Below are 21932 nucleotides of genomic sequence, written 5' to 3'. Positions count from 1 at the left end.
ACTAAAAAGGTGGAAAGCAGCCCTGAAAAAGGCTCTACAGCCCTCACACCAGATGTTGTAGTCTTTTCTGGACACATCCTACACTCCAGTAGCAGGTAGAAGTTGGTTAGAGACAGATTTAGGCTTGAGTTAAAGAAAAATTTCCTACAAATCAGTAGGAGTACAACTCGGGAAGGACCTAGGAAGTAGTGGGCTTTCCGGGGAGTGGAGTTCTTCAGTCAAAGTTAGATGACCATTTATCTGCTAATGTTTTAGGAAATGGGCCTGTTCAGACACAAGTTGGACTACATGGCCTCCAAAGTCCATTCCAGCTCTGAGAGCTTGTGATGCCTTTTAGGTCATATCCCTCCTTCTCTATCTATAGTCTCTGCTCTAACAAAATGACGCCAAAGTATCCTTCCCTAAGGAGTATTTCTGCACTTATTACGTCTCCTGATTCTCACAATAGAGGAATGTGGCCTTTTGTTTTTTTAGTCATTTTTCAATCACATCTGACTCTTCTTGACCTTTTGGGGGTTTTCTTAGCAAAGATACTAGAGCCGTTTGTCATTTCCCTTTCGAGATCATTTTTCAGATGAGGAAACTGAGGAAAAGAGGGTTAAATTGACTTGTCCAGGGTCACATAGCTAGAGTCTGAGGCTGAATTTGAATTCAGGTCTTCCTGACTTGTGGGCCAGCCCTCTATCCACTGTACCACCTAGCATACACATAAAGAAACTGAGGCCAAAAGACAGGCCTTTATTCCAGTGCTCTTTCTACAATGCCACACTGACCAGAACCCAGATTTACTAAGTTTCATCTCCATTTTCTTTACATTCCAAGAAATAAAAAGGAAAGTCCAATGGAAGGAGCATTAAACCTGGGAGTCAGATAACTTGCATTAAAATTTCTGCTCTACTATTTACTACTACTCCCTGAACCTGGACAAGTAATTTGACTTCTCTAGGACTCAGTTTACTCATCTTTAAAATATAAGGATTAATCTAGGTGGAACATATTAGTTGGTAGACATCTAACAGAACCTTTAATTCTTGACTTTTTCCCAGTTTCCATGTCCATTTTCTTCTCAAAAGGGGTATATCAGTTAAAGCACATTTTGGGGTCACCATTTCTAGCCAAGATTTTCTCTGGGTATTTCCCAGAGTTCTTAAAAACGCCTTGAAAAAAAAGAGAAAAAAACCTTTCGAATCTTTCGTGAAACAAGGAAACGAACATGATTGTAACCCTTTAATTATTCTGTCTCACTGAAGCCACATAATATGTCAATACTACAGAATCAAGTAGCTGGGTAGCTGAGTAGGCCAAGGGTACTTGTCATCAAGTGGAAGGACAAGAACAGGGATTTTTATGCTGAGAAAATTATTTTATTTCTTCTAAATTAAAGCTTATTTTAACTTGTTTTGTAACCTTGGATAAAACTCTCTCACTGTTCTCTTGTCATATTAAACCATGGAGTCCCTAGGTTTGTTTTAGGTTAAGACTTCTATAAATCCTTGAGTAGTAATAAAATTTTCTCTAGCTCTATAAGGCTTACAAAACTTTTTATTGCAATTACAAAATTCTCTGATGTAGATCATTACAAACATTATTATCACCATTTTACAGATGGGGTAACTGAGGCTCCAAAGAAGTTAATTAATTTACTAAAGTCATGAAGCTGGTAAGTATCAGAACTGGGACTTGGATCCAAGTGTTTTGACTCCAAAACTATTGCTTTTTCAACTAAACCACAACTACTGGGTATGATTACATACTCTCCCTATAACCACTCAGAATCACAAAGTTAGAATTAGAGAGAATCAAAAAATCAGAAAGAGCTTCAGAGATTACCCACTCCACCCCACAACAGGACACAAGAATTTCTTCTACACATAGCCAATGAAGTGGTATCCAGACTCCACTGGAAGACTTTTTGTGAAGGGGACGCTAGTATTCCTGATACAAATTCTTCCACTTTTGGATAGCTCTAATTGTTAGGAAGATTTTTTTTTCTTACAGGGAGCTGAAAACTGCCTCTTTATGACTGCCACCCATTGCTTCAAGTCCCTCTTTCTGGTGCCAACAGGACAAATCCAATGCCTCTTCCTCATAAGAACCTTGAAAATACTGGAAGATAGTTAATCCAGCATCTGGAGCTCTCCACTATGACTTTTCCAGCCTTAATATCCCAACTTTCTTCAACTAAAACTTCTAGAACTTTGAGGCTCTCACCATATTGATCACCCTTCTGGAAGTGTGCTCCAGTTTTTCACTAGCCTTCCCTAAATGTGATGCCCAGAACTGAACATAGTACTCCATATATAGTTAGATTGGGACAGATATATTGGGATTATGACCTCCCTAGTTTTGAACTCTACTGCTCTCAGGGCAGCCTAAGAGTATGCTTGTTTGGGGGTCTTTCTGCCACAATATCACCCTGTAGATTGATAGCAAGCTTGCAGTCAACTAAATCTCTCAAATCTTTTCCCAGACAGTCCACTGTCTACACCACCTGTGGCCCTTGTGAAATGATTTCATTGAATCCAAGTGTAAGAAAATGTTGGCAGCCTTTTGTAAAGTTTCTGAAGCCATGCCATGTATGTGAGCTTTGTCTCTTCCATGATATTGTCTGGTCTTCTAGGGAAGGACTTGTTGTCTTTTGTTTTTATAAGAAGTCCACCAATGTCCACTGCTTGATGTCATGGACAGGAGCGATATGACGTGCCCTATGACTTTATTCACTAGCCAGTGAGGTTCTTGGGAGCTTCCTAAAGTACTAATCTTGGGAATTCTACAGATAAAGGGAGTCATTCATATCAAAATGCCAGTCTTTAGAAGGACTGGTTGATTCTGCTTCAGTACTCACTTTTGGGTCTTCACAGGCTTTTCTGGCTTATCAGGATATGGTATGATAAAGTCGATGGTCGTATCAGGCTTCTGCAGGAGAGTGCCCAACTTAGTCTTAATCTCTTTGGCCCTGCAGGAAAAGAAACAAGACCCAATCAATCTCCAGATAGTCGCCAATATGATTTGGTAGAGGGAATTTTCTTACCAAAAATTCCATACACCAATGAAATCATATAGTCAGAAATTTAAAGAAAGCAATGTACAAGGCCCTGGAATATCTGCCCTATTTTCAAATTTGTAAAACACTTTTAAATATATTACCTCATCTAAACTTCCTATTGACCCCAAGAAGAAGGTACTGTCAGGGTATCATTAGCTCCATTTTATACATTGAAGAAATTGAGCCTGAAAGAGATTAATTGATGTACACAGCTAAAAACACCATTTGAACTCAGGACATCTCAATTCCAACTTCAGACAGTTAAACACTATGGCACATGACTTGCCCCAAAAGCTCATCCAAGTATGAAATTCCATTAATCCACTTGATTCATCTGTTGATAACAAGTATTTTTCAGTGAATTCATTCATGGACCATTTATTGCATGCACTGTGATACACTCCTTAGGGGTAGGCTGGGGCAGGAGTTGTCTTTTGCCTCTTTTTGTATCCCTAGTACTTAGCAGAGTACCTGGCACAGAGTACCTGGTGCTTAATAAATGTTTTGATTGATTGACATAACCTCCATTCTCACGGAATTTGTAATCTAGCAACCATGCTCCCTTCTACTAGACTCTAAACTTGCATTTATTAAACATCATCTATGTGCCAGGCATTGCGCTAGGCATGGATATAAATAAAAATATGAGTCAATTCCTGTCTACAAGTCATCCTGATCTATATCTTGCTATGGAGGAGAAAATGAGGCTGGTGACCTTGAACAGCCCTGCCTCACTTATATCCAATTCACTTGCAAGTCATGGAATCATCTTCCTGATATCACAGTCCTATTTGAGAATGAAAGGCCAACAACAACATCTAAGGAATTTACATGCCTAAGAGAGGTTCCTAAAAATGTGGAGTTTTCAATAAGGGCTCTTTTACTGACTGAATACCTGAAGAACAGTGTCTTCCACCAACAGCTTACCCAAATACATAAATATGATGGAAATCATAGGATGGTATATTTAAAGCTTTAATGAACCTCAGAGGCCATTTTAAATGTAGAAGCCATTCAAGTTTTTTATGTTCACAAATGAGGAAATTGAAGAAACTTACCCCAGGTCACACAGATAGTTAGCATTCAAACCTAGGACCTCTGACTTCAAATCCTGTAGTCTTTATGTGGCCCCATATTGCTGCTCTGGTGCCTTCATCCTTCAGAGAAGACAGCTGTGTTCCCACTTAGCCCCATAGCCAACCTTTCAAATGTCTCTCACCTTGTCAAAGTCCTGCAGTTTAAATAACAGTTCTTTTTATTTTACAATTGAAGGGTTGCCAAGCATTTTCTTCCCAAATGGCTCTGAGAAGAAGGCTTTGCAAACATTACTGTCCTCATTTTATAGATGAGGAACCTAGATCCCAGGGAATATTAAAAGATTTACCCATGGTCATACAACTAATGTGTTAAAGCTCCTCAAAACACCTGCATGAGGAAGACACACAGTCAAACCAGATATGACTTTGACCTGAGTCAAGCCTACTCTTGGATGGGGAAGATTTATGAAGTTTGTGCATAATTCAAATTCTTTTCCTTTCCTTCTCCTTCCTAATGTCTAACTTGAGCCATTTCACTGTGGTTAGTTCTGGTCAAAAATTTGGCGGTGGAATAGAGTTTGCTAGATCAGAGATTGTTATTCAATCTTCATTTTTGAAAAGGACCAATGACATAACAAGGTGATGCCTTAAATTATGTGTGAGTTGGATTTAAATGAGGCAGTTTTATGCAGTCATTAATCTCTCTCTCTCTCTCTCTCTCTCTCTCTCTCTCTTTCTCTCTCTCTCTCTCTCACTCTCTCTCTCTCTCTCTCTCTCTCTCTCTCTCTCTCTCTCTCTCTCTCTTCCAGAGTCATTGAAGTCCACCGTCAAGAAAAGAGTCAGGGTTACTGGGATGCAGTGGATGCCCTTGATGTCTTCAGTGCCTAACCAAGTTTTAAGTGCTCCACAGCACCTGCTTCAGCTACCTTCATAATCTTTGGAACAAACTGTTCCCCTTCCCCCTTCTGCCAGGCATAGAGTGCTTGGGATAGATACTCCCTAACTCACTGAAAGGTTTGAGGCCTGTCAGATACCCCCAACTCATGTAATGGTTACTGGCCACCATATTTGTGACAGCTTCTTAGAGTCACAGGTAAGAGTTTGGTGCCATGGAGATACCAAATGAGCAGCCCCTGCAAAGGGCTCAACAAGTCCTTGTAGCATAGGCCACAGTTCTCCTTGACCACTAGATCAGCGATGGATGGACAAGGGAAAGAACAGAAAAGAAAGGTGTCATGTCAAAATGGAGACTTCATGGTTATTCCCAGTTTTCCTGGAGGGTGTGGACAAAAGTCAAGTATTAGCATAGCTGGGGTATACCATACCAAGGAAGAAGCAAGCTTTTCAGAAATGGCTTCACAGGATAATAAATGAAGAGCTGTAGAAGTCAGTCATCAAGCATAACCACCTCATTTTATATATAAGGAAACTGAGGCCCAGAGAATTGAAATGATTTCTTCAGTCACATAGGGGGTAGGTGCCATGCCTGGGATTTGAATGCAGTTTCTACGATTTCAAATTCCATGTCATTTCAGTTCTTCTACAGGGAATTCCCATCTTAAGCTCATTGTGGTCCAAAAACTCATTTCTGAGACAGTTTTTAATTTCTATCAGGAAAGGATTTGAGTGTCAATGTAATACATGGTGGTCAGGTCCCTGGGCCAACCCATAATTGAGTATTAGAGTAACATATCTACTATAGTTTGGTTTTAATAGGATTTTGTGGGCAGGCTTAGAAACCTAACCATCATGTATGACATTGAGTCTGTGCCATTTTCCCACTGGGAACATAAAGGCCAGAAATATATCTCTTTCTCATTACCCCCAACCCAGTTCTTCCTTTCTGCTAGGCAGCATGGTGCCATTGGCCACCCAGAATGTCACCAGTGGTAGCTCAACAAATACATCTTATGCTTTGTTGCACAACTCCCTCTCCCAAGCCTCTCCAAATGATACTCATGGGTATCATTCATAAATCAGGTGTTATAATTCAGGGTGTCCGTATAGGTTAATCATGAATTTGGTCTGATTCAGCATCAGTAATACAAATTAATGTAGTATTAGATCTTTCATTAGCAAAAAAAAGACTTTCAAAGTCATTTCTTTTGATGGAAGCTGGGGCTAATTCAATTTAAGGTCATGCAGACAACCCACAAGATTATACAGTATTTCTGTAAATTTCCCCCCCAGAGATTCTAGAGAATGCTCTTCTATCCCCTCTGGTTCCAGAGACAAATAACACCAGATTGAAAAACAAATAAAAATCCAAACCCATGGCATTACTGTTTCCCTTTAAGAGATGAGCTTAGACTTGTTAAATGTCAGAGACAACCCTTGAACAGGAGACAGTTTTGCAATTTAAAAATACTGCCTCTTTGGGAGACAACCTCTGGCTGTCTTTAACCCTGAAGGGGTCATTTTTCCTGACCACAGTAGGGTGATTCTTGTAACAGGAAACAATTTCATTCTTCCCTCTAGTTTTCCCATTGTTTTATAAAGAAAAAGTTGTTTGGAAATGAAATCAATTGAAGTCCCTAGGTGCAGATTTTAATGAATGTCTCAGGGAAAGGAAATTCTTTCTCTAAATGACTCATGCCACCCAATTCAAGCTCAAATGAGGTGTGAATAATTCTAGAGCTACCCTAGATGTAATCTGTTCTTGGGAAGGGGAAAACACGCTGTCTGAGAAATCAAATTACAAAATGGCCCCAGGACCCCATTAACCAGGCCTGCTCCTGGGTGAGTTGCATGACAGTTATCACTTTAAGTTCTTCACATGGGAAAAGTTATTCTCAACAATAACTGAAGTCAAAACAATGGGTGGTTTAGAAAGAAAAGAAAAAAAAAACTTCTTTAAGACTACATGTGCCACTGAGATTGACCTGAATTTCTAATAGACTTGTTATTCCTCATCAGGCTCCAGCCCTTTCACTTGAAAGATGAGGACATCAAAACCCAGGGAGTCATGAAATTTGTACAGAGTCACAAAGCTGGTAAATGCCAATACTCAGGCTTGAACCCAATGATAATTTAAGGGAAAATACTACGTCATGCTGTCTATAAAAGAGAAGATGGAGTATTTGGCCTAAATAAGATATATTCTAGGGATTCAACCAAGTGTACTCATTGGGTTCTTCATACTTTTTCAATAGCTTCAATTAACCTTCTATAGGGCATAGTAATATCAAAAAGTCCAGGAAATCAGATTGTGGTTCAACAACAGTCACAGGGGATGTCCAATGAAGATCAGTATGGAATCTTTATGCATCTAGACAAGTCACTGCACTCTTAGATGATTCCACAGATGTCCGACATCTGGGAACCCCAAACAAGTTTCACACTAGGATCCTGATTAGAGGTCTTAGAAATGGCCAAAGAAGAAAGGAAAGCATATAGGGTTTTCTGGGGAATCTTACAAAATCAAACTACTTTTGTTTTAGAGGGAATTTAACTTCAAAAGTCTACTTCATATTTCCCTTGCTGTCGATGTGACAGCCTCTTTGAAGAGGTTGTGCTGGGGAACCACCAGCTTGATAGCCCAGGAAGGAAATAAATGAAAAGGGGAGGCCCTGAGCCATGGTAATTAATTTTGAGCAAATACGTTACTTGGTTTATGGGGATGAAAGACAGAGAAAGAAGAAAGAAGACGTCTTTGAATATCCAAGAAAGACAAATAGAAGCTAACTAAACAAGGGACTGCAACCCATTTCCAATGTTAGCAGCAGAGTACTGGACAAAGAATGATGGTTTCAGAGCAAGAAGACATGGGTTCGAATCCTACCCATGTGATCTTGAGCCAGTCTCTGTGCCTCAGTTTCCTTAAATGTAAAATTAAGGGATTGGCTTGGATGGTCTCTGAGCACCCTTCTCACTCTAGCTATGGATCTACTCTTCCCATGTAGAATCTGAAAACTGAAAATAGAAACAGGAGCATTGTAAAAAGAGTGATACCCTACCCTGAGCTAAGTTGAGAAGAAGCTGAGGATATCCCTAAAGCATGTGTAATCCTGGGCATTACTTAGGTTTTCAGAGCACAGCTATGCCCAGAGTCATTGACTGTCAGAGATGGAGGAGACCTTAGAAGACAGGTTAAAAAAGAACCTAACCAATCAGCAGATAATTAGGGGGTATTGCTAGTTCTATTTTACAGTACACATGTCTTACCTCTCCAACTAAATTGGAAGCTGTCTGTGGGCAGTGACTGAGGTCCTGCATCTCCCACTTATGTCTCCCACAATGCCTAATATGGTATCTTACACATAGCAAGGAGTCAAACACTTATCTGTTGATTTATAGGCAAAGAGATCTCTTCTCTATCTGAATGTTATCAAAGCAAAGGAGATAAAGGGACCTGGATAGTATGTTATAATAGAAGACATCAAATGAACTAAGAAAATTTAGCCCGAGGAAATAATACATAAGGTATTGTGATAGATATTGGAGGAGATAAAATGATAATTAAGGCAGGACCTTGTTTGGAGAGAGCTTATTATCGTTAGTGAAAGTCATCATTTGGACACTGGTCTTCTTACTCTCTGAGTGACTTTCATTACACCATTTGACCTATAAGAATACTTACTTGATTATGAGTTGAGAAATGGTGGGACATTATTAATAGTAAGATACTGACCATTTCCTTTGGTAGATTTTCCATTCCAAATAAATATGAAAAATTCCACTAAATATGGGAAGATGAAATCTATGATTCTAAGTGATGCTGAATGAGGAAAGCAGGACCAGAAGAACTAAGCAATAAAGACGATATTAAACAGAAACATAATTTATGGTGAATGTGAGCTATGACTTTGTTACTACCTCGTTAACATTAATGCACAGTGTTCATTCCTTTTGGCATAACAGAAATGCAGTTACTTGTACACTCACTTGTGTGTTACTGATTTGGGGGGTTATTTTCTTTGCTATTGTTTATAGACTTAAATGCTCTTTACATACGTGACAGAATGAACCAATCTCAGAATTGGAAAGGTTGTCAGAAGGGACCTGGAGCCAAAAGTAAAACCCCCTACCACATACCCTACAAGTGATCATTCAAGCTTTTCATAAACTCCAGAAAGAGTAAACATACTACCAGCCCACTTTGGGGCAGCTCTAATTGTTAGGAACATCTTTCCTGGCATCAAGCCTGACATTGCTCCCACATTCTTCCCCTACTTCTGGTCTAAAGGCCCAAACAGGATCAATCTAATCCCTCTTCCATGTGACAACCTTTCAGACACTTAAAGATAATTCTTCTCTCTTCCCAAGACTTCTTTTCTCCATGCTGAATGATCCCATTCCTTCAACTGATCCTTATAAGGGATGAACTTCAGGTATTTCATTATTCTTATTTCTAGCATAATTAGTGTACTAGCTAAAGGCTCAGCCAGTTGGATAGAGTGCCCAGTTTGGAGTCAAGAAGACTCATCTTTGTGAGTTCAAACTGGCCTCAGATACCTCGCTCAGCACCTTGAACTTTAGAGAAAATACGGAGAAATCAAAGACCAACAGACATGGCTTCCTCTGTCTGATCATAATCAATACATATATCACAAATCAACAGACAGGTCCAACTGTCTGACTATAGTTACCAGAGAAGAAAACATCGACATCTAGGTTTTCAAAGCTGGGGGACTGCTGATGGGCTTCCCAGAATCTCTCATCTGGCACAAAAGCCTTCTTCCAGAAACTAAGCCCCAAAGTAAAACTGCACCTCAGTGTCTCTATACATGTTTTAGAGCCAGAGGCCATCATATCCCTGGAGAACCTGTGCCTCATTAACAAAAGATGTTGATCTTCCTACAAATATTCCAGGCCCAATAATGGGTGGGAAAAATCCTCCTTAATCACATTATTCAGAGGCATTACACTTCTTGGTATAAATAAAAACAGCAAAAGATCCTACCTTGCTTGCCTTCACACTTAGCAGAGAAAACAGAAGCAAGAACCCTGGGCAACACTGTCATCTCTCTCATCAGATATCCCCATCCCATCCAACTCAAGCAGAGGTCTTATGGAATCTTGGCTCCTCCCTGATTATTTTGGCTTTGTTCCCAAGCCATAGATTATTCTAAGGTTTTATTCTATTCTCAGAGATATGTGATATGGTTTTATGTTCATCCTCTGTCACCTTCCTTCATCCATCTTCTGGACAAGTCTTTTAAAAATATCAGATTAGCTAGTGAGTTGCCATATAGGTCTTTTCAAACAATTCCTGTTTTTTTTTCTCATCAAAATTACTTCCTTTGTGTCTTCATAACTTCATTCTTGAGAGTTTCCTATCACTTTTGGATTATCTTCCTCTGTAGAATTCAAGACCACAGAGCTATATTTGTCATCTTTCCTTTAAACGTTTAGAAACTGAACTTCCCAAATCTAGGGAGTACGTCAGACTATGCCTGACTTTCTTCTCTTCTGTTACAAACTCTAAGACATAGAGGCCACTTTTAGCAAGAGTTCCTATCCTTCTCACCACAGCCAGTTTTTTTTTTTTTTTGCTATTGATGATAATCAGATCCAGAGTAGAATTTTTCCTTTTTGACCTATGGAAAGGTTGAAACTCAGAAAGAGCACTATGCCATCTATGTTACTTGTGGCTCAGTGGATAAAGTGCTGAGTCTGGAATCAGAAAGACCTAAGTTCAAATCTGACCTCAGACTGGCTATCTGATCCTGACCAAGTCACTTAACTTCTGTTTGCCTCAGTTTCCTAAACTGTAAAATGAGGATAATAATAGCACTTATTCCTCAAGGGTGTTATGAGGATGAAATGAGGTATCCGTAAAGAACTTATGCAGTATCTGGCACTATACAAATGCTTATTCCCTTCCCTTTCAGACAAAAATTGTAGTACGATGGCAAGGCAGACTCTCTCAGTTCAGTATAGTGAAAAATCATTACTTTGCCTGTTTTTCCTGTCCTGCCCTAGAATTAGCTCATTTCATTTAAATTATTTAATATGACCTTAGAAAATGAAATAATGTTATAAGGGAACCTAGATGTCATTTAGTTCATCCCTATCATCTTGTAAATTAGGAAACTGAGGAATAAAGGTGAAGTAATTTGTCCCAAGACATAAGGTCAATGGATCTTTTTGCTCTTGATTTAAATACTTTTATAGACTGTTCAGAACCTGATGCAGCATTTACGAACCCTCCCTCCCCCACCTCCTCACTTCAGATTCTTTCCCAGTCTTTCGTAGCATACATGCACATGTTTTTATGCCCTTAGCTTACATTATTGAGAATAGAAGAAGACCCATTCACTTTACAACAGAAATGAACCTCTTGATCTGCATGGAGAAGCAAATAGCTAGCCAGTGAACTCTTCAGAGACCAAGATATAGGTGGTTTACCTAAAAGTGGCCTGCATCCCCACCCTGCCAACTTTCATCAGTCAAGATATATTTCCTTTTCAGCTCACTCCAGGTATTGATAAGGCTGAAATGTGTGGATTTTCTGCCATTCTGTCCCACACTTTTCATTTAGCTGATTTCTAAAGAAGAGAGAAGCTGCTTTCATTTAAACAGACTATTGTGTTGGAAACAAGGGCATAATCAACACCGGAACATTCTGATATTCTTGTTTTGATGAGCATTCCAATTCAAGAATTTGTATGGATAGTTGGACACAATCCAGACTTCCTTCTCTCATGTAGACACATGCACACCCACTGAAGGCTCTAGTTTGTTCTTTAAAGGTTCACTCCAACTAACACAGCATCTCTTAACTTTCAACAATTAACTTTGATTTTATTGTCTTCTCCATGACATCATGATGTGTTACAGTGGAAAAAAATACTAGTTTTGGAGTCATGGGATCTGGATTTCAGTCCTGCCTCTGACACTTCCTGCCAGCATGACCTCAGGCAAGTGACCTAACCTCCCTGGGCTTCCATTTCTTTGTCTTTCAAATTAGAAGGCTAGACTGGATAGCCTTGGAGGTCCTTTCCATCTCTAGTCTAGGATGTTATTAACTCCACTAAGAAAGAAATGATCCATTTCCTATACTAGCTCTTCTTTTGGAGTAGCTTTAGATACAAAGGCTCACACTGCTTAAGATTTTCCTTTCAACACGCAGACCCAGAGAACACCATTATGATAGAGTTACAATAGTGAATGTCCTGTGTTCACTGAATGCCCCCGTAAACTATAGTTTGAGATTCAATCTCTGTATTTGGATATCCAAAGCAGCCTTGACTTCTCCAATCATCAGAATACATTATAAAGATGCCACAGACAGAAGGGAATCAAGTACACTGCTATGGAAAAGCTGTAAAGATGAAGTCTAAGATTCTCCAAAATGACTGGATTCTAGAAATTAGAACAGGAAGGGACTTTAGAGTTCATCTGGTCAAACATTCTCATTTTACAGAGGAAGAAATTAAGGTCAAGAGAGGATAAATGATCTGATCAAAGAGACAGAACCTAGGTCAGTTGGTTTCCTATTTTCAGGCATGTTAGCATTTGGCTAGGCAGTAAGCCAGTTCCATTCATAAGATGGTCACAAATAATGAGGAACAACCATAGAACACAAATATCTGGATGTTATAATTTTCCTAATTGTGGGTGTTCCATGACCTTTCCCTCTCAGATAGTTTTCTTGATATTTGATATTTTAATCTTTGAATTTCAAACTCTAGAGGGATGTGGGGTATGTGGGGTGGGGTAGAATGTCTGCTCAAATACTTTAACCTGCTATGTATGAGAAGAGTCATTTTCCTGAATTCATATCTGGCCTCAGACACTTACTAGCTGTGTGACCCTGAACAAGACACTCTGTTTGCCTTAGTTTCCTCATCTGTAAAATGAGCTCGAGAAGGGAAATGGCAGACTACTCCAGTACTGTTACCAAGAAAACCCCAAATAGGGTCATGAAGAGTCAAATATAACTGAAAAACAACTAAACAACAAAAATATGAGATTCAAAGCCTCTATCTTCATTCTACTATAAAAGAATAATTTAGATGTGAGGTACTGAACTATAGCACACTGAATATGTACCAAATATAGATTTGATAAAAAGTTACATTAAGTCCACCCGCCTCAGATTAAAAGTACCACACAGGTCATGAGACAGATGGGTTGGATATAATGGTAACTGACTTAACAAAATAATTGTAATTCACACGTTCATACTTGAATCTGAAAACTCTGTTTTTATCTGATTTCTCTTTTCACTTGTTAGAATAAAAATTTTAATTAAAAAAATTCTGAACCTAAACTCTCTATATACATCTCCATATACAATAATATCTCCACATACAAAATAGAATAGAAAGAGGATTATATATGAAAACAAGAAACTCCCCTCTACTGTCAATAAAAAAGAACACAATCCTTGTAACAAATAGGTACAGTGAAGTTAAACAAATACACATATTTGTCACATCCACTAATGTTTAGCTCATTCTTTGAGTTTATTGCCTTTCTGTCAGGAGGTGGATACAAAGCTTCATCATCTGTCCTCTGATGTAGTGGCTGAATCACTGCATTGGTCAAAATTCTTAAGGGATCCTCTCTGAAGCATCCAGGCTGTCCCCTCCTACTCACTAGAACAAAGAACATGTGTTTACACATTTCCTGGGACTGGGGATAAAGCCTGTAGAATAAAATATAATTATCTGACCTTCATGGATAAGGCCCACTATCCTTAGCTCCTGTGTACTCACCAACCAAACTGACCAGTTTCAATCCCATCTCCTCTGGGAAGATTTTCCAGGTCATGCATCTGGAAACAATCTCCCTAAACTGTTGAAGCACTTTCTCTCTCTTTATTTATTAAGCATTTACCATATACTGCCTTGAATTGTAGGGGGTTTTGTTTTGTTGTTAAAAAATAAAGTGTGTCCAAATTTCCACCGCCACCTTCCGCAACTAAATTTTAAGATGCTATACTGAAAGGCCCTTAACTTTCAGTTCTTTCTGTTCCTTGTTGTCTCTAAGTCACTCAGTAAGCATATTGTTGACTCATCAGTTAACATTAATAGGCATAAGCCCACAAAAATATATATGCAAAACCTGTGGATTCTAATGTACGTCAAGAACAGAAAAATAAAGTCTGCCATCAGCTCTTGTTTCCAGAATAATCACTTGTTTAAATTAAGATTTCTTCTCTTCTCATTAGAAACTCAAACCATAATGAAAGGATATGATTGGAAGTCTGACAAAGGGACTCAACATCCAATACATAATTTATCTTTTTCTTCCCCAGACTAAGAGTTATTTTAAGAAAACCCCCGTGGCCTATTAAGGAGCTTATAACAAGGGCACCAAAGCTAAGTCGGTTAAATAAACCACTAGGACACAAGAGTAGGGCATCAGCTATTAATTTGTTAATCAGTGGCTGGCGAAAGTTCTTTTTACATACTAGGAACTCATTTATTTACTGAAATGCATGAAACCAATAAGCACATAATCAAATAGCATATGAATAGAGGTAAAGTCATTTATGAATCACTGATTGTAATTACTTACTAAAAAAGTATGGGTTGAAGGAGACAATGCATTAATAGAAGTATAGTGACTAGAACCATGAAAATTGATATCTTGCCATATTCTCTTCTGGGCAAACCCCATTTAGGCTATTGGAAGACCACATCTTAAAAAGGCATTGACAAATTTTCCCACAAGGGAATGAACTACCCATGGAAGGTAGTAAGGCAAGTTAATCCTTACTTGGGATGTTGTTAAAGGAATTCATGATGAGCATTGTTTGAGTTGGACTAGAAGTCTCCTTTAAAATGTTAAATTCAGTGGTTGTTATTATAAGAAATTGTTTTAAAAATATGTTTCTCAAGGATTCTATTTTCTAGACAAAATAGAAAATTCACTGTCCTCCTTCCCCCATTTCCCATGTCCCAATTCTTGTTCTGTCCTTTACAGTCATTGTGCCTTTGTTAATACTTGAAACTGATCTCTCTCTTTCAAACTCCAAACTCTACCTAAGAAGTCTGTCTCCCTATTCAAATCCTGAATCAGTTTTTACCTCGTCCATGAAGCCCCTCCTGAATTGTAGGTCATAGTCCTAAATGATCACTCCCTCCCCTGCCTCAAAATTCTTACTGCATTGTGGGAGATAACTTGACACTCATTTTCTTGAGTGCAAAGAATTGCTTTGAATCACAGTTAATTGTGTTCATGTCTTGACCCCCCAATTAGGATGTAAGCTCCTTCAGAGAAGAAACTGTATTTTATTAATTACTTTTATGTAGGACCTAGAATTAGTAAACACTTCAGAAATGCTTGTTGAATTGAACCAAAGAGCCTGAATCAGCAGCCTCTTAGTGGAAAATAACAGTAGTTAAGCATAAAAAAATGCATTATGGAGACCTTTCTTGGGACTAGAGCAGCTGTTCTTTGGCTCCCTTTTGAGTTAACTCCAGAGAAATTCCAGAGAAAGAAAGAGTTTAGGTGAGATAGAAAGAATAGTTCCCTTCCATAAAGAAGAGGCTGACGCTGTACTCAACACTGGAGATACAGATGCAAACATGAAATAGGACCTGCCCTCTAGGAGTTTATTTTCTAATGGTGGATACATGTATGAGCGTGTGTGTGTGTACACACACATATGTACATATATGTATATATACACATACATATGCACACTAAAACAGTATGTATACACATTTTTATACAATATATACATACATATATGTGTATATACACAATTGTATGTATATATTTACACGTATATGTATTTGGGTGTTTAATTTACATACATATATAGTATATAGTCTCTATATATCATGCAAAAAGAGATTACATACAAAATAGATGTATATAGTATAATGTGGGCAGTAGGTGGCACAGTGGGTAGAATGCCAGACCTAGAGTCAGGAAGACTTGACTTCCTAAGTTCAAATCTGACCTCAGACTCTTACTAGCTTTGTGACCCTGGGCAAGTCACTTAACCCTATTTGCCTCAATTTCACATCTATAAAATGAGCTGAAGAAGAAAATGGCAAACCAACATCTTTTCCAAGAAAACCCCACATGGAATTGTGAAGTTAGACATGACTGAACAACAACAAGAAGTTATATAATATAACAGTATATGATATTATGTTGTATTATACACAATAGTATACACATAACATATGTGTATACATGTACGTTTGTGTGTGTACAAATATAACTGTATTGCATACAAGGTAGTTTGGGAAGGGAGTCATTTAGTTAAGGAATGTGGTAAGCATCAGGAAAGGAAGGAAACAAAGATTTTATGTGCCAGGCTCCATATTAAACGCTTTGAAAATATCTCATTTGGTCTTCACAGTAACCCTGACACGTAAGTGATATTATTATTTCCATTTTACAGTTGAGGAAACTGAGGCAAGCAAAAGTCAAGTGACTTGGCCAGAGTCACACAGCTAGGGCTGAGTTTGAACTCAGGTATTTCTGATTCCAGGGCCACCTTTCAATTATCCACTAGCTACCCCCAGGTTCATTTTTTATGTATCAAAACGCACTCAATCCCTACTATCCAGAGAAGTTACATTGGTGTAAGGGAAAGAAAAATACAAAGCAAGACACCTGGGTTCTCTGCCTGGACCTGTCATTTTTAGTTGGGCATCCTCTGACAAGTCATTCACCTTCTCAATTACCTTTTCATTAAATGGGGATAATGCTATCTTATGACCTCAAGGCAAGGAACTGGAAAGAATGACCTCGTGCATTTTTCCAGCTCTAGGAACTAGGATTCTGTTGTGTTGAATTCGGTTCCTGAAATTTCAGCTTTATTGGACAAGTGGACTCCCCAACTGTCTCAAGGTCACTTTCTCATACCAAAGGAAAGGATCTAATGAGTGACAGTAGAGGAGATCGAACTTGTTCCTAAGGGATTATTCTAAGAAAGATCTGAGAAAAACAAGACCTTTGGGGTTCCAAAACATTAAGCAAAGACAGGAAAGATGGCCTGACTCTTTTCAAGCTAGTGGAGAAAGATCTCTCTCAGTATTTGTCCCTTTGTTTCTAATGGCTCCTTGGAAGCAGACAGCAGCTGGGAAGGCCTCCAGGCAGGGGTGATAAAACACTAAATAGTTTCCCTTTGCTGGGTAATACAACCTTCTTCATTACTCCTCCAGGGAGAGATTGTGTACATAAGGCTCCTGTCTCCAGTCTAAATACCAGACAGCCCTGAGCAAGGAATACTATTAGATTTACCCAGGGTTCCCTGAGAGCCAGGCAGCCCCTGAATCTGTACCACCGGGCCTCTTCCCTCAGGGATTTAGCTGCTACTCCTACCCCTTGACTGTTTTTCCAGGTAACAGAAATTAGTAGATCTCCAAGAGAATCTCAGTTTGCATTTTTTATAGCCAAAGTTAGTCAGTTAATGAAAATTTATTAAATGCCTATGTATCAGGCTTTGTGCTAAATCATGGAGACATAAAGAAAGCCCCTCTCTTTTCCTCCAAAAAACAGTCTTGCCTTCAAGGATCTCACAGGCTAATGGGGAAGACAGCATGCAAACAAATATGTACAAAATGAAAAGGAGACTTTTGCCTAGTAAATTAGGTCAATACAAGAAAGGCATTGATTATAGAGAGCCCTCTCCAGGAGTTTAGCCACAAAAGGGAGAAGACACGTAGAATAATACCTAACAAAGAGCTGACCAATGAATTTCCATAGGCCCAAAGAAAGCGATGCACCATCAGCAAACTAGAAAAGGAGCAAAAAACATCCCCCAAAATTTAATGTTTGCAAGAATGATCATTACTGGAAGAAACTTCCTAAAATGGTTTTCATCACACTGTTCCTTAATTCAATAATCTTCTAGGCAAAGAGTTGTACTGGGACAGGTAGGTGGCCAAGTAGTCAAAATGCTGGTCCTAGAGTCAGGAAAATCTGAATTCAAATCTGACCTCAGATACTTACTAGCTATGTGACTTTAACCTCTGTCTGTTTCCTGCACTGTAAAATGGAGACAGAAACAGTACTTACCCTGCAGGGTTGTTGTAAAGATCATATTTGATAATATTTGTAAAGTTCTTAGCCTCGTTCTTGGCACATAATAGGTGCTTAATCAATACTTGTTTCCTTTCATCTACTCATACTGATGCTTCCTTTCTCTGAACTCCTGTTGGACATATGTCTTCAATGTCAAAGAGTTTTGAATGTTAGTCTCTTCAGATTATTTCATGCATGTTTGTCCTCTCCAACCAGATAGATGATAAGCAATGAATCTTCAACTTTAAATGTAGGCCTATGTAGATCAACTCTTATCTAAACAGGAATCCTCTCTAGTACAGGGACCATGTTATCTTTTTTTTTCTATTCCCTGTGATGAACAGTTCTATATGTACCATCATAGGTGAATCAATTAGATGATTAATTGATTGATTCCTGATATTCTTCATAATAGACCAATGATCTGATTCTGCATGATAGGACTAATTCTTATTACAAAGACAATCTAAGTTTTTGACCTCTAGTCAACAATGTTAATAGAGAGTTGAGATCTGAAAAGCATGGTACACACAAATAATGGATATGGGGATACAAATAGAGTTTTGAAAAGAACATTGAATTTAGAGTCAGACGCTCTTGGTTCAAATCCTGATCCTTCTACTTTAATTATGTGACTTTAAAGAAGTTATGTCATCTCTCTGAGAATGTTTTCTCATTTCCAAAATAAGGGGACTTCTAGGGTGTATTTCCTCGCCAAATCTATGATCCTAAGATCTTGGTAATCATGGATTCTCTGCTGTCCTCTACCATGATCTATGCTCATACCCTTTTATTATCCCACAAATTGCTATTTTTAAAAAGGAGTATTGTGGCTTTTTCAAAGCACTGGTCACTCCCTAAATCAGTGATTTTCATGAATATTTTTATGTTTCCCATGCTTTTGTGGCCTATCTGTGACATAGTCATTCCTCAATGGAGCATATTGGGAATAATGAAGAAGGAGAGGGAGACAGTGAATAGGGTAAAAGCAGACTCTTTGTCCTTGACATTTAACCAACCATCTTATTAAATATATTTATTTATAGGATGATCTGGACTTTGGAAACTCAGTTCCAAAACTAGCTAGTGAATGGTGGGAAAATAATCCTTGTGTTGAAGTTGTCTCTTCTGGAAACACAGGCATGGTTTTATGGATTTATGGAGCTAAAGAATTGGAAAGGATTTTAAAGTTTATCTAGTATAACTTCTTCATTTTACAGATCAAAGGAGGGGAATTTTTCAAGAGTCACACAGGTGGCTCGTGGTGTAAATCAGCCACTATTTTTTACAAACCAAGGTTAGACCATAAGGTCATACACCTGGAACAAATCTTAGAGAAAATCTGATCCACCACTCCCCTATTTTACAGAAGAAGAAACTGAGGCCCAAAGAGAAAAATTGACCTGCTCAGTGTCATACAGTTAATAAGTGGCAATATCCAAGTTCAGTACTCTTTCCACTGTGCTTTATTTGAAAATGAAGATTTGAATATGCAACTCAACAGGTTGACAGATTGATGGCCAAAATATCATACAGTATTCAAGAATGTGAAATCATACTCTTCAAATGAATGGGTTATCCAATCCCCAAGATCCTCATTTCACAAATGAAGTAACTGAGACCCAAAGAGATGAGACAATTTGCCCAAGGTCATGCTGGAAATTTATGGCAGACCAAGACCTTGGAGTCAAGTCCTCTTGATTCCTAATTCAGCATTTTTTCAACAATGGAGTAACAGCCCATCAGATAAGAGCCTCTTATGGGTTCATCTTTTTAACAAAAAATGATACAAGCAACGAGAACTGTGAATCAATCACAGACTTCTTGAATTGAAAGTTCCCAGCCAAGTCTTTCAAAACTCATTTTAAACACATTTTACTCAGAAGTGGAATCAATTCAAATTCTGGATGCTTGTGAAGAATTCTGCAAAAGCTTGACTTCTCTAACTCAACACTAGCAGAAGGAAAACACACAAATTCACAGGGGATTGGTAGTAATCTGACTGTCATTTCACTGATCATCAGGACTGATCTGACTATTCAGGGAAGTGTATAAGTTTAAAGTCAAAGGGACCGTAAAGATCATCTATTTTGCTATTTCTCATTCAACTGATGGAAAACTAAACTGAAGAGAGTTTAAGGAAATTGACCAAAGTCACACAGAGATTAATATGGATCAAAACCCCAGGGATTCTGAATCCAAATCCAGTGTCTCTGCCCCTACTCTTAGATGCCTCTTCCTTCTCTCACTATTCCTTTATTTGCAAAAGAATTCCAGAAAAGAATGTATTCAAGAAAAAAAATTGGTAAATCTCTCTGGTAGGCCCCTAGACCCTCCAAGACCCATATATACAGCATAAGATAGTTAATGACTCCACTCCTAGAAATGCCCTTCCTTGAAACTGCCTCCTTTCCTAGGTCCTCTGAACACTATAGGAGTTGATGAGGCAATTATTCAGTAGATCTTAGAAATATATTCTTCAGAAATTGTGTGTATTTTGTCTGAAGAGCCTCTTAAGCTAGAGATTTGGCAATCCTCAAGTAAGTGTAAACTAAGCTTTGTGTTTTGCAAAAGTAAATTACTAATATATTGTCTTGATCCTTCAGAGATTGATGGAAAACAGAATAAAAGGGAAAAATGATCTGTAGATCCCAGGTGGAAGAAAAGGTTTATGGGGAGTGTGAATGAGAAAGATGGTAGGTGATGGAGGAGAAAATTCATTAAGGTGAAAAAAAAACTTGAAATGATATGTTAAGAACAGAAAAAAATGATCTTTTCTGAGCTGAAGCTAGGAAATTCCCAAGTAGATCAGATGTTTAAGGAACTCCAATCACTTTTTTGCATTTGCAGACACTGTCAAATCAAGCATGAATTTACTAATAATATTATATATCATTGGCCTTATAAGCAAGGGAACATTGTACACATATTCAACATCTGCTAAGTTCCATTTGCTCAAGGTTATATTCTCAAGACTCCTAATGGTTCAAACTTGCCCCCTGACTTCAAACATGTAACAGTCTGTTATTCAAACAAACTTGAGTTAGCAGTAGCCGTATAAACATTTGCTGTGCTGTTCCACAAACTATACTTGGTGTGTACTCTGTACATAAAGTATACTTTCTTCCCAGAAATCATTCTGAAGGAAGGACAATCTGAAGGACAGTCTATCAATTTCAGAAAGTGAGACAAGGATCTTGAAAATCTCAAGATATTTTGGAATATGGCTGTTGCTTGGGATATGTTTCTTGTAAAATATATGTGAGGTAGTTATCCAAGAAAGGATGTTAGTCCAGCTGTTGCATTGTGGGCTTGTCTTGCCTAGACTACTATGAAGCTAATTTGAGGTGACCTGAAGAGGGAAGTCATAGATACTCTGCCTTTTCTATAGTATCATTATTTTAAGGAGATAATATTTTTCACTGTGATCCTTACACCAGTGAGCTAGTCTCCGATAAATCAATTACCAAGAAAAAATATTGATGAGCCTATGGCTATAATATATACTTGTAGGAATATCAGAAGCCAATTCACCTCCCTGAATCCAAGGGAACAAAAATACTGATCGAGGCTTTAATTGATGGAAAACTTGAAAATATTATAAGCATCCTGACTCTTCATTGCACTGGAGAGTTGGAAGGGCAAAACCTCTTACCAGTATTAGTTTCAAAAGAATAGAGTTCAATAAGAAAGGCCAGTTCTTTAGTGTGCAGACTTTGGAAAAGAGAATCTATTAAGCTGTTAGTTAGATCATTATAAGAAGCACATAATGCCTAACTTAATAACATTAAATGATGGAGTGCAACTAGACTCCACCATGCTTTCATGGAGTTGACTTTTGGTGTAAGATTTGTGGCCAACTTTGACTATTCCTTATGATGCAAAGACTTCATACATGAAGTACAACA

General features: G+C 38.3%; 1 protein-coding gene across 1 annotated transcript in view; it reads right to left on the bottom strand.

The window, feature by feature from the left end:
• Positions 1-21932, bottom strand: part of RGS5 (regulator of G protein signaling 5) — a 94117-nt gene that overhangs the window by 32439 nt on the left and 39746 nt on the right. The window contains exon 2 of the mRNA XM_072648769.1: positions 2846-2956. Within this exon, the coding sequence (XP_072504870.1) occupies positions 2846-2956 (111 nt within the window). The remainder of the gene's footprint in view (positions 1-2845; positions 2957-21932) is intronic.

Source organism: Notamacropus eugenii, chromosome 2 (assembly GCF_028372415.1).
Source record: "Notamacropus eugenii isolate mMacEug1 chromosome 2, mMacEug1.pri_v2, whole genome shotgun sequence".
Lineage (NCBI taxonomy): Eukaryota > Metazoa > Chordata > Mammalia > Diprotodontia > Macropodidae > Notamacropus > Notamacropus eugenii.
Note: the sequence above shows the minus strand (reverse complement) of the source record. Positions and strands in the feature narration are given on the sequence as shown.